This window comes from Aulonocara sp. 'chitande type north' Nkhata Bay, linkage group LG7 (genome assembly GCF_057382095.1).
Source record: "Aulonocara sp. 'chitande type north' Nkhata Bay isolate Kocher_YH1m ecotype deep benthic linkage group LG7, A_spYH_male_GT1.1, whole genome shotgun sequence".
Lineage (NCBI taxonomy): Eukaryota > Metazoa > Chordata > Actinopteri > Cichliformes > Cichlidae > Aulonocara > Aulonocara sp. 'chitande type north' Nkhata Bay.
The window spans coordinates 58,305,870-58,319,894 of record NC_141350.1 but is presented as its reverse complement, the minus strand read 5'-3'; the positions used below and the strand labels follow the sequence as shown (position 1 = coordinate 58,319,894).

General features: G+C 38.5%; 1 protein-coding gene across 2 annotated transcripts in view; it reads right to left on the bottom strand.

Moving 5' to 3' along the window:
* Positions 1-603: 603 nt before the first annotated feature.
* Positions 604-14,025, bottom strand: part of tln1 (talin 1) — a 58,262-nt gene continuing 44,840 nt past the window's right edge. For both annotated transcript variants that reach the window (XM_086301616.1, XM_086301618.1), the window contains exons 47-57: positions 13,601-13,726; positions 12,191-12,307; positions 11,643-11,828; positions 11,242-11,349; positions 9,299-9,404; positions 8,772-8,896; positions 8,223-8,348; positions 8,004-8,066; positions 7,741-7,923; positions 2,588-2,713; positions 604-2,179 (exon numbers count right to left, since the gene is read on the bottom strand). In XM_086301616.1, coding sequence (XP_086157742.1) covers positions 2,045-2,179; positions 2,588-2,713; positions 7,741-7,923; positions 8,004-8,066; positions 8,223-8,348; positions 8,772-8,896; positions 9,299-9,404; positions 11,242-11,349; positions 11,643-11,828; positions 12,191-12,307; positions 13,601-13,726 — 1,401 coding nt within the window. In that variant the 3' untranslated portion in view covers positions 604-2,044. The remainder of the gene's footprint in view (positions 2,180-2,587; positions 2,714-7,740; positions 7,924-8,003; positions 8,067-8,222; positions 8,349-8,771; positions 8,897-9,298; positions 9,405-11,241; positions 11,350-11,642; positions 11,829-12,190; positions 12,308-13,600; positions 13,727-14,025) is intronic.

The following is a 14,025-nucleotide window of genomic DNA, read 5'->3' as shown; positions in this document are numbered from 1 at the left end:
CCAAAGCATTTATTTTTATTGAGTCTCCATTTCTACTTATCTGTATAAATGAGGAGGTCCTACTTTCAAATCAGAGTTGAGAAAGTCCCCACAAGGGCTTTGTAGTGCAGTGGGGTGTGATGATTTCAGTTAAAGTGAGACGATTTAACAATGTGTTAGTCTCTACAAGATACAGGTTTGCGAGCTATACAATCACTACTGCTATTTAGAGGCAATAAGGTAACTAGTGAGACATGTGGCTAATATCTATTTAGTTCAGCTTTATTTACTTTGTAGTTTCAGTTCACGACAATTGTCTAAAGGTGTTTTGTATTGTAATGTAAAGAAGCCCTTTAAACAAGCACTGGGCAATGGTAGGGAGGATGAAGGGAAGAAGTTTTAACAGGAAAAGCAGATGTAGCATAAGCAGTCTCTGACTGGTTGAGGGCGAGGGGAAAGAATAAATAGAGAATATAGTTCCAAACACATTTTGTTTAAATATATTTATTGAAAATAATGCAAGCTGTGTTATAGATTCTCCACTGTGTAACACTGAGTTTTCACCTTTTAGGGACATGATATCTATGTTGGGACAAACAAACTGTTAAACAACAGATGTCAACATCTCTTTAAACACTGTCTTTATTGAATATAAATCACAGTTACAGTGTCCATCATCGGTACTATTGTGAATGAGCATTATAATTAGTCAAAATGTGCACAAAATTTTAAAAAGCCTTTGTATGTTATACTGCATACTGCTCTAGCTATCCTAAAAATAATATGCAAATAATATGCAAAAGAAAAAAAGGCCAACGTAAGGGCAGATTTTAATCATTATCTTATAATCTATTTTTGTGTTCATCCATATAAAATGCCAATATATACCTCAGATCATTTCCTTTTCAGTTGTAGGAATTCTTTAGAAAAATCCCACAAATAACATATCATAGGAGCAAGTCAATAACCACTAAGAATCCAAATACAGTCAATTTAATGTCAAATATTCCTGTTGCAAATACACTTTCACTGTGTAATTGCAAAAATATATTCATAATTTTTCTCTACTAGACCCTCATCAAGCACAAGTCATGTTACATAGAAAGTACTAAAAACTTAGGATACAAGTATAAACTTACAGCTGATCCCATGTCCCTGGTGCATAATACATAAAGGTATAAATTTAAAACACTTTATTTGTTTAAAGAAATCCTGACAGTGCTGGACTCTTTGCAACAATCTCAAATATTTAAAAATTAAATATATGGCTTCATTATTTGAACACAAATGAGTCCTCTAGTCTGATTTCTGGCTAAATACTGAAGATGGTTAAATCCAAAAACCCACACAGAAAAACATAGCAATGTACTGGAGGATATCCTTTTAACATATTCTGAAGGTTGTAAAAAAACACTATGATTTTTTCCACTGTATAATTATTTTATCCCAATTTAGATTTAAAATGTGTAATTTTATATATTAAGTTTAACCAGTACGTCAATTAACATATTGAATATCATTACTGTCATACAACCACAGATCTCTTTTTCACAATGAACTCCTATACATCAAGGCACTTTGTGTCTGTAAACACACACACACGCATACCAGCACACACACGCACGCACACACGGCATATAAAATTTGCATAGATTCTGCATAATTGTCATGGAAGCATTAATTCTGCTTGCCTATATAAGATATCTATATCTAGGACAGTTAAGGCAAGTATAATTTAATGGCGTGACTGCCATTTTACACAGCATGTACACACAAAGATGAAAAAAAAAGAATTCAAAATAGAGAAAAATATACTGATAGGTGTGTAACCATATAATCAAAAGTACAGATACCTTAATCAGCGTTACGGACGTCATTGTTAACTTTTGAAACTAAATGTGAAACAGTTTGCTGTGGAATTGAAGTCAGATTGTTTAATGTTACAGTTATAGTTATATGTTATAGTTTTCTCCACTTAAAGATGAGCTGAGAACAGGTCCTTATCATTCCAAAGATGACTTCTGCTGACGACACTGCATGCTGCTACAGACGCACACTTATTCTCTCACTGTTCCTGGCCATCTTCCCGCAGTTCTGACGGGAGGAATTTGTACTGCTGTTGTCTGATCATGGCCAACTTCTTCCTGGCTTCCTCCAATTCCCTTTCTTTCCGTAGCATCTCCTCCTGAGCGGCAATGATCTACAACACAACACAATTGGTCACCATGTCACCACACTTAAGAAACACTTGTTTCACAATCACACACATGAAACTGAACTTAAGTCAGATGAACAGATCCCAATCCAGACCTCCGCACACTTAAGTCCTAACCTATACAAAAGATGTGAACTTGACCTTTCTTCCTATAAAACAGCGGTGCGTACAGCTGAGCCACATGCCCATCCTGGGTCAGTACTTCCAGTTTCCCTTTTTCTAATTCAGTCCTATCCTGCTGAGCTACCCAGCTGTTACACTTCACAGTCACACATACACATGAGACAGTGCTTTATCACGATTATAGAAATGTAACACAAATGAGTTTACAACACACAATGAGACTGAAGGCGAAGTTACATGTAGAACATGTGCTTCGGATCTCTAACTTACCTGAGCAATACCTCCCACCATCTTACTCTTGACCACCACAGCCTGGTCGTCTTGTTCTTCAAATGCTGCTTTTTGTGCTGCTTTCACCAGATTATCAGAGGCTCTTTTCACAGCATTTCCAGCAGCCTGCAGAAACGCACACAAGATTTCAAGTCAAATCACAACTTAAAGGCTTTAAACTTGAGTAAAGATGGAAAACATTACAAAAGGAATGTATAAAAGACACTCAGTATGTCTAACCAATGGTCTATGATTTGAGTCTTTGAGGTGCATGTAGAACACAGTCATCAACCTTTCTCTACTAAACAGCAACTCCTGGAAAGGCAGTAATGAGTCCAACTGGGCTCTGACAGAAAACCATAACAGTTGTTTTGTTCTTGACACAGGAGGAAAGCTATAAAAGGCAACAAGGATCAGTCCCAAACATCAGTCAAAGCCAAACAATTCTTATTGGGCAACTTGGCTCAATGAAGACAAGGTTTCTCCTTTTGAGGCTCAGTGGGCTGAATCAGCCAGTGGGCTGAGACAAGAAAAAATAATTAAATAACAACACAGTAAATCTGTTTGAATCCAGGAACATCCACTTCCACACAGACAGAAAATTTCTCTTGGAGCCCTTTTCCCTCCCTGATTGTCTAAATATCATATATCATCATGTAGGCACAATGCATGAAGCAAAATATTATGTCTATGAATTCTGTTACCTTAAGGAGAAGAATGAGGTGCAACACATGTCACTCCCAAACCTTAGCCTTAAAGACATGAAGATAAATCTCGAAAGCTTTAAGGTACGTGGCCTGTGGCCTTGGCTAATGAGTTTGGTTGGAGGCATGCAGTTACAATTTCCACTGCACTGATGCACTTTCAGTACCTTCACACAGAGCCCACCTTTTGAAATTACATCCTCCCAAATGGGGAGCATAAGCATAGTAAGAAAACCAAAAAAAAAGAAAAAAGTTTCTGTTCATCTGGACGTAACGTTTTCAGTGGGAGAAATGTTTCGGAATCATCCAAGTGACTTCTTCAGTCTCAGCTGACTGCAGGTTTCCCCAACCTTATAAACAGTACCTTTGCACAATAAATGAAACTAGCCCACTTAATGAACAATGGATTGTGAGGTCAGTTCCTTGATCATTAATATGCAAATTATCATGACCAATTGAGCAATTATTGTATGCCTCCTCTGCAGGTGATGTAGTGCAAATGGACAATGGAAACGAGTGCTGTGGTGAAATGTTCGCAACTTTAACAGCCTGAGTGGCACTACAACAACAACACAAGCCAATAGAACAACGTCTCTCAATGTTACAGCCGTAAGCTATATTTGCTAGTGTAAAAACATGGCTACATTAGGCAGTTCCAAGTGCTTGATGTGCAGTTTACATTGTGCTGATGTCCAAATGACAGAAAAACAAAGGTAAATTAAAAAGCACAACATTTAAGCCTAGTAACTAGAGCTGGGCGATAGAACGATAACGATATGTATCGCGATATAACTTTTACTCGATAGAGAAATTAAGCTATCGCGATAGACCTCGCCGCTCTTGTCCTCAAAAAAAAAAAAAAAAAAAAAAAAAGGTCAGCCAATCCAAATTAAGTAGCGCAGAGCCGAACCAATCACAGCCGCAGCGTCACGTCGCGTGACTTGTTACGTACAGCACAAGTGCCAAGCCGCACGTGTGTTTGTTTGGGAAGCAGCCAGCGGGTAATGGAGGAAATGAGTGTGCCGACTAGAAAAATCAACCGAGCGTGACCGAAGAGAAAACAGATGATGGTTCCAATGCCGGAGAGATTGTCGAACGGAAGAGCCATAGAAGTTCCGTAGTGTGAAGGTATTTCGGCTATTTCAAGTCTGACAAAAAACAGAGTAGCGTGCACTGTAAATTGTGCCGAAAGCAAGTCTGGAAATACAATAAACTGGTGCATGCGTCACACTGTGCGCCACGTTATTGTTTCGGTGAAATGAATTTCTACAATACTGTTACTGTTAATTCTACTCTCTGCAGTGTTTAAATGCTTACATATACACACAGTTACTGTCCCTCCACACATACGACTCGGTTCTGCTTCTATGCCCCAGCTTTGTTTACTTTTTCCCACCGAGGCTTCTAGACTTCTGATTGGCCAACATTTCTGCACGGTTAGGAATCTAGCGCCACCTGCTGCTTTGGCATGTTCATAGCAGCGTTTTCCTTCATTTCTGCCTTTATGTGTGGACGGGATTATTTTTTTAAAACGAAAACGGAAAATCTCAGTTTTCAAAAATACCCGTGTACGTGTGGACGTAGCCTCAGTCTCTGACTGGAAGCGCTAATTCGTCATTCGGCTTTTGTCAGACTAAAGTAACTGTTAAAACTGTTTGAAAAGCTCAGCTATACAACAAGGAGAGATTGAGAATTTCCTTTTAGTTCTCAGTTTATTTGATATTGACAAAAGTTAGTCAGTTTTGTCTGTTCTTCTGTAAAACAAACTAAGATTTATTTTTAGAATTAATATTTTGTTTCTAAGTGGAATTGACAATTTAGTCTGTTTCGTTTGTTCTATTTTGAAACTTAAACGCTTTAGCGGCTGCCTTTTGTGTAGTTTGCAATATTTGCCTTTATTTATCTGAAAAGGTCTCATGTTCCTTAAGTACATCTACCCTGTTGAACTTATTATGGGAAATAAATATTTAAATAAAAACAAGCTGCTGATTATTTCACATTTTACTTGTGAGCAACGGCACATTTAAATCTTACAAATATAGTTATTTGGCTTATATCGTGATAGATATCGTTATCGCCTGAAATGAAAAAAACATATCGTGATATGAAAAAATCTCATATCGCCCAGCTCTACTAGTAACTATAGTACCTGAAACTAAAAATATATTTTTATTATTAACACAGCTCATTTTTGTTCATCTAATTCTGAGGTGGTCAAGTTGGAACTTGCTTTAAAATTACAGAATCATTAGACACCTCTACATGGACTCACTGATCCATACTGCTAGGATCTACAGCAATGACATCGGAATGTCATTCGGACAGGAGAAGTGCTCTGTGATGCCAGAGGTAAAGCAGTCAAAACTGAGAAGACTGAACTACAAGAAGGCAACATTGCAGACAGCATCAATGGACATTATGTTGTGTGACTTTTTATTCATTTGCTAACAGAAAATGTTATTGTGGCATATGATTGCGAGGATTCTTCTTATAAATTAATTAATATGAAATATTAGATTTTTGTAGGTGGTATAACATAAAATATTAACTGTGTTATCCACAAACTACTGGCTGCAATAAAAAAAAGAGTTCAAAAATCCTTCTTTCCAGAAATATTCAAACATTTAATAGAGGAACCATTAATACAGAATATAGCTAAGAGCAAATGGTTCTAGTGTAATCATAGATCAAGGCTAATATTTCCAGTTCTTAGTGCTATGTGTGGACTGGGTAGATTGTTTCCAGAGCTCTTGTAGACATAAATGTATGAGAATTACTGTGGTGGCAGCTGCAGGTCCAAAAGAGGAGGAGATAAGCCACTGCTGATTGGATCAGAGAATATGAGTTGGGCTGGCAGGCCGATGTGCTCACAGCTACACTCAAAGATAGTATTTTTGGGTGGATGAAGTGACAGGAAATACTTGTACTTTCTGTTATGTCTTGCAACTGCCGAGCATCAGTTACACCTAAAAGGTCATAACAACTCTTTTGAGCAGAGTTTGAGCAAGAAGAAAAAGGTTTTACATCTTTTTAAAGAGTCACTAATTTGTTATACCAAACCTGTGAAAATGCTTTACTATCATTATATAACCAATTTCTGAGCCTTAAACACCTACTCTGCAGGAGCTTTGCCCATTCTGAAATTATATACCCAATGATGTCACAGAAAGAAATACATCTCTGAGCAGCATTTAATAAATACTGAAAGAAAGCAATATGCAAAGGGAATTCTTACTTGTGCCAAATATAGAGCATGCTAATCCTTGTTAGCAGCTGTACAAATCACGCAGCTCACCTGTAACCCTAAACTTTGAAATTCCAGCCTATTAATACACTATAATATACTGTGTGCTCTCTAAAAGCCTCAGCTGTTGCAGAATGACTAATGTTATTGTCCCTTCAGTAGAACTGTAGTGTTGGAATCATAAGTAGAGATGACGAGCACACATCTCACGGTGAATTTGCCCATGTCAGATCTAATTTTGGACCTAACTCTTTGCTTTTCAGTCTTGAGAAAATGGCTCAAGCTAAAACAAACTCAATACAAACAATTCAGTGATATCCTTGTAAATATGTAGATCACTACATATTTACAAGGGCGATCGTGGCTCAAGAGTTGGGCGTTCGCCTTGTAATCGGAAGGTTGCCGGTTCGAGCCCCGGCTTGGACAGTCTCGGTCGTTGTGTCCTTGGGCAAGACACTTCACCCGTTGCCTACTGGTGGTGGTCAGAGGGCCCGGTGGCGGCAGTGTCCGGCAGCCTCGCCTCTGTCAGTGCGCCCCAGGGTGGCTGTGGCTACAAAGTAGCTTGCCATCACCAGTGTGTGAATGGGTGGATGACTGGATATGTAAAGCGCTTTGGGGTCCTTAGGGACTAGTAAAGCGCTATATAAATACAGGCCATTTACCACTACATAGCTATTTCTCTTAAAATGCTACCACAGCTACATCTATTTTAATATGACAGTCACTTAGCTTTGCAATGCATCTGTTAGGGGTCTGGCTAAATGGGTCATTTCACACATGGTTCAAAGGCTGCACAGCTTTAAGGAACTGCCACGATTGAAACATCTTTTCACCATTGTGCACCACTTTTGTCTGGGTTCCCGCTTCCTGAGTTACTGTCCATAATAACCCATGACGTCATGTTTACCTCTCCAGTTGTGTTAAGTGTGTTATAAATAATGTTTTTTTTTTCATGCAGAACAAACAAAATGTGAAACTGACCTTGGACAGTATTAAATACTACCGCCAGTCTTTTGCCATCTTTCCTTGTCCTTTTGTTTATGTTCATTTATCGGGCTGGCTACACACTCTGTCTCTTCTTGACAGTTGTGACTTTGACCTCAGCATCTAGCCAAATAAGGCCTTTTAAAGTGGCACAGTAACAGAAGTAATAGTAGCTCTCCTGTGTTTTTGCGCCTTGAGCAAAATTAACATGCAGTGCTGACCTGGAGCCTCTTCATGGTCTGTGAGTCCTGGTCAGCCTTGACCTTGCAGGCTACCAGCAGCTGAGCAGTGGAGGCTGCCACCTGCTTTGCTGATGAGATGAGCTTCTCTTCACTGGCATGTCCCTGTACTGCAGAGTTTGCTGCCTCACACAGGTTGTTGGTTGCTGCAGCGACCATTCGAGCCTATGGAGTCAAAGTTCTCAGTGGTTAGATGTTTTAGGAATACCTTTAAAAAAATTACAAAATTATAACAGGAGACTTACAGCTGAAATGAGCCCCTGAGACCACTGTCCATCATCTACAGCATTAGCTGGGATTGCCCCCACCTGAAAATCCAGGATAATTATTTTTGACGGACATCAAAATGACATTTATGAATGAATGTTACTAAACTCCTTGATAGAAATGATTATTAGCTTTATTTGTGGGATTTCGCTTATGTTTAAATGCACATATCAGTTCTTTTGTTGGTTCTCACATACCTTCCCTTGAGCCACCAGCTCCCTCTGTGCTGCTGAAGCAGCTTTTACCAGAGCACTGGTGGCAGCTGCAATAGACTTGGCTGCCTCCAGAATCTGCTCCTCAAAGTTCAAGCTCTCATCGGCCTCCTGTTTTAGAGAACAAACCAATAGTAAAGAAAAATGCTGCACTATGATTAACTGTAGAATAGAACAGACTAGCTCTTTATTGTCATTGTACATGCACAATGAAACTATGGATTCCCCACGCTAGCTGTGCAGGAATTAAATATAAATAGTAAGACAGCAAGAATAAATAAAAAGAGGCTGAGACAAAAATATTCAGACAAAAAATGAATAGGGCTTGTCTACAGGAAATATTGGTTTGGAGAATAAATTAATAAGTATGAAAAGTATTAAGAGCGTCAAGAATAAGCTTTGTGGTGCTGCCATTATCTGTGTTGTGAGTAGATGTCAGCACATAAGAGATGTGACACACAAAATGACTGTGACCTGGTGTTGAGGTTAACAGGATCAGTGTGAATACTTGTGCTCTGTAAAAAACCCTCTGACCTTGGGCTTAGTCCTCGGCCTCAGCTGCTCCAGTTTCTTGGCAGCAGCTTCAATAGCTGCTGCTGCTCCCAGCAGTTCATTCTCTGCAATGACAGTGGGATCCTCAGGGTCCACCCACTCTGTGCCTAAAAGACACGGGGGGAAAAAAAGAGTACTGTCACTCTGTGCTCAAAAACACATTTTAAACTCTTCCATCAACCCCAACCTAGAATCCTATGGGCAAAAAGGGGTTTACCTAGTTAGTAGCAGTGTTTACCTAGGTGGCATGTAGCAAATTGAGGCTATAGGATGCCACACAGGTTTCCTATTTGACACTCCCTATTGACACAGACAGTGACTAAATCAATACTACCTGATCTTATACCATCTAGTGTCTAATAATGATGATGATGATAATAATAATAATAATAATGACAATTAAAAACTTGGATTTGTATAGCGCTTTACAGAACAGTAGAAAAAAAACAGTGCTATATATTAATCCTTTAACTTCAGGCAAAGTTGTTAAAGATCAAAGATTTAGATACCTTTCATGGCCTCAGCAGCCTGGATAAGCTCAGTGACGGAGCCTGCCACCTGCTTGGAGTAGCTGGCCAACTGCTGCTTCAGATCATGAGATGGCTTCATGATGATCTGTGTATAAAGGAAGAAAGTCACAAACTTTATTACTGCATGTACTTGAATTAATCAAATCCCAGCCTGTACTAAACTAATGCTAAGATAATCAAAGTAGATGATATTACATTGCACCGTACGCCACTCTCCTTTGAGTCAAATATCTAAGCTTTACTATCTAGTAAGGCAGTAATGAGCCTGTATCATATCACCTTTTAGTAAAGTTCAACTACAAATCTGGATGAACATCAAGTACAGGGGCAATAAGAGCAGAGCGGATAGATGAAAACATGCATAAAATTAAAACAAAAAAAAAGTGTAAAATTACAATTCTGTGCTCTTTATTCAAATTCAAGATGCGACTTTATTTCTGTATGTTTACATTTTTTCAGTTATACTGTGTTGTGTAGCAAGACTAGACTAACTTCCCGATATACTCAGGGATCTATGTTGTGCCATCCTAGATAGTGGTTCTGACACTCAAGTCATGAGCCTCCTTCCTTCCCCTTAGCGTACAGTATCAGGTTGCAGGACTTGGGATAAACCCTATACGCATGGAGGGTTTTGTCTTGATGTCAGTGGCTTCTATCTACTCCTTTGGCCATATTATAATTCCAGCAGGGTATCTGACAACCAGCAGGGCATAGGTGTCGATTGCTCAGATTTTGTTCTTCCTATTCAGCTGACTCCTCAGGGCTTGCCTTACTCTTTGCAGGTATTTGGTGGTTGCAGCTTTCCTAGCGGCCTCTTCGTGGTTCCCATTTGCCTGTGGGATACCCAGGTTCTATCTGAAGCTGTGGACTAGTTTTTATATAGCTCTTTTCTACTCTACCTGAGCACTCAAATTGCTTTATACAACTTGCTTCATTTACCCATTCACATCCATTTATATAAGTATGTTTTTCTCTTTTTTTCCTGAGAAAATGCTTTCTATCCAAAATTCACACGCATATTTACTTTGATGGATTCATGGATTCACCAGAGAGTGTCTTGCCAAAGGATATTTGGCATGCAGACTGCAGCAGCCAAGGACCAAAGCACGAACCTTCCGATCAGAAGATTTCTCTCCTGAGGTACAGCTGTCCTCAATGTCTGAAAAGTCTCCTTCTGGTAGTGCAATCCGCTTAGTTCTGACTACATTCCTTCTCCTTGTTACCATCCAATTGCACTTGTCCAGTCCGAATGACATTCCAATGTCATTGCTGTAAATCCTAGCAGTAAGTGGATGTCTCATTCACTTTGGCATACAGCTTCATGTCATCCATGTAGAAGTGATGAGTCATAATTGCGCCATTCTGTAGTTGGCATCCATAGCCAGTCCCATGAATGATCTCATTCAGGGGGTTTAGGCTTATGCAGAACAGCAGTGGGGACAGAGCAACTCCTCAGTAAATACCATACTTGTGTTATTGGCATGAAGTTGGTCTCTAGTGCTGTTCACCTCATCCCCATTGAATTTATGATAAAACCTCTTCATTTAGTTAGTTAGCCATTCTCGTGCCTCATCCATTAGCGCTCTCTCCGAGATTGGAGGGTTGGAATGATGAAATCTCCCCCCTAACCTGATGTCTTGGCTCCCTCTTGCTGTAGAATTTGTTTTGTACCTCATCAATCTCTAGTTGTGATAGCAGTTGCTTCTTCTGGATGTTGGAACACTGATCTACTAGTTATTTCATCTTTAGTCTAGATGTTGCTTTTTTTTTTAATGTAATTTTATATTCTTTCAGACTGAATTTCTGAAAAAGGTGCTTGTTATGCATTTCTCCTTGCTGAAGGTACTAGTGATTGTGGTGTAAATGCTGTCATGACAGAGGCTTAAAATTCCTGTTATTCACTGCTCTCCATATCATCTTACCACCAATACATGCTCCAGCAATCCCAGATATCCAGAAGCACATTCTTTGCCATAGCGCAGAGCTCTCATTTGCACGTCTTTGCTGACCTCTGGGTGGTAGGCAGCTTGCTGCAAGGCAAACAGTAAGAAAAGTCAGTCAGTGATAGCAAGGGCAGAAAGATATCTTATTCATATTAAAAGGTAATTCTGGCTAGAGCTGCATGTGATTATAAGTAGTCCCATGTAATTTGAATATTGGAAATGCCAATATTATAGTGTCTAAGTTGTATGTATATATTTTTTGTCATTATGACAAAAATACCTACCAAACTATTCTCTGAGACCTCATTAATTACTGCACATTGAACTTTGTTTGGCAGCCCATGAACAAACACTATTTAGTAGTTCATGGTCTGCCGTACCTTGCAGGAATGCAGCATCTCAGCAATGGCCCTTCTGCTAAGGTTAGCTGTGGCAATGATGTCTTCCTGACGACAAGAGTTCCCAGCAGCCACTGCCTTTGCTGTTGCCATTGTAATTCCTTTAGTCATGCGGATGAACTCTTCTGGTGTGGTGGTCTTTGCTGGAGGATCAGCACTGTTGAATACCTGTGTGATAAAACCAGGTTGAATGTTAGTGAGTTTTCCTTGTGCATTAATTTACTTACCTCATGGTAGGACACGTGGTCCCAAAAGCTATTTTATGTAACACCAAGGCCTTTAGTCAAAACTCTCTTCTTGCTGCCATAAGACATCTTTGAGATGGCAGTTGCCTCAAAAGTTTTGAACTGGAAGATATTAATATTATGCAGATGAGGGTTCTTATTCTAAAAGCTTTTCACTGGCTTGTGAAACAGGGGTTAGGAAATGGCCATGGCCCCTGTGGAGGAATCTCCTGTGTTTTAACTGAATCCTTGGCAGGGTATTTCCAACTGGCTTAAACTGTAAAGAAACATTTATCCCACACTCACAGCCAATTCCTGTTTGATGTGTTCAATAGTGGCCTCCAAAGCTCTCGTCCCCTTGGTGGCTTCATCCTCCACAGCCTTCACAGTCTTCAGAAGCGATGTTACATTGGTCACCATCACCTAGAGGAGTCAGGTCAAATTATGTGGTAATACATTAGAGTGATGAAAATATCTTAAATATTTGATACATTATTTTTAAACTAGATGTCACTAGCATATTTTAATTAGATTTTTAGAATACGTAGCACTTAACAGAAATATTTAAATATATATACACTATATAATAAAAAGTATTTTATATATTATATTTGTTACATATTAGAAAATATTTTTGTCTCTCCTTCTCTTCATATGCTGTCTGTTTTCTATTGTAGTGGACAGCATTTTGGGGTTTTTTCATCCAGAAGATGTTGCTTTTAGGTTTTTGACATTTAAAAAGGTCATGAAGGGGTGTTTTTTTCTGGATACAGACCAAGTACAAAGTGCTCTGGATTTGGTGAAGGCTCTTTTTAAATAATCCTAACAACTGAAAAGATTTATGTGTTAATCTTAAACGTGTATTCATTGTACTGGTAAGAATTTCACTGCAACATAATTACAAATCCTCTCTTGATACTTCAATTTTCCAATTTTGGTTCCATGCAATTAGACTAGAATAAAACTGCATGTACACATAAAACTGTTTTTAAAAGTTTGTATTTGTCATTATATCATCATGTGTTTTCAGGATCTAGAATTAATTTTATTTTTTGTGTGCTTTTATAAAACTTAAACCAAAACAAAATGTATATGTGTATATCACTACCTGTTCAATATCAGCATCTGGACATGTATTTAGATCCTGAATGTTTTGAAGTCCTTAGAAGCATAAACTTTAAACTTTAAATATTTTCTCAAATTGTAAAAAGAAAAATCAATGACTTGCTTGCCAATAAATATGTGGGAAACAGTAGCTTTAGACCATAATTTCATGTGTGGACAATGATAAATATAATTTCCTGAAAAATAAAACATTACAAATCTGTCAATGCACAGATAGAACTGCACATTTATAAAAACTTCTGGTCATTCAGTGTAAAATCGCTAAGTGCTTCCCACCAGATCCTTTCAGAATCAGCTATTTTTTTTTGTATACTTTTAGCAGATTTAATGTAGCCATGTAAAATTGTACCTTTATACCACAGACCTGCACATTATAAGGCAATTTCAAGTTGCCTTATTTTTTCAAATGGTGTCAAGCCCTTGTAACTACTCCTTGTAAAGTATAGGAGGTAGCTAAATGAAATGTTCAAGCCAGAAAAACATATTTAAGCTTTGTTAAAAATTACAACCACGTAAAAGTCAAGGTGTCTATTGTTGTAAAGTGTCAGCAAATAAAACTGACTTGAACTGATTGCTAGTTTTGTATCTTACCTTAGCAGAATTTTTAAGCTGCAGCATGCTGGGGTCATCGTGAGGCTTGCCTGCAGCTGCCTTTGTGGCGCTGATGAGGTTTCCTAGGGCTTTGGCCACATCTTTCACTGCATTGATCAACACCACCTGTACTCAGCAGGGCACAGAGCTTAAATTGTTATCTGATACAGTGCTTAACAAATTATTTGATCACCACCCAATGTAAGGTTTATGCCCTAGCTGCCTTAAATTAACAGTATCGGTAATTACAATAATTATTTTTGTTTCCATAATGGTTCATCTACTAGGATGCACAAGCTCTTTAATAAAAACATTTCTTTTTCTCATTAAGAAGCCAAATTACAGCTATTTATTTGCATTCCTAAACAGTAAAATGAGTTTTAGTTGTTAAATGTTTGATTAACTTCTGACTTCTCAGAAAAGTC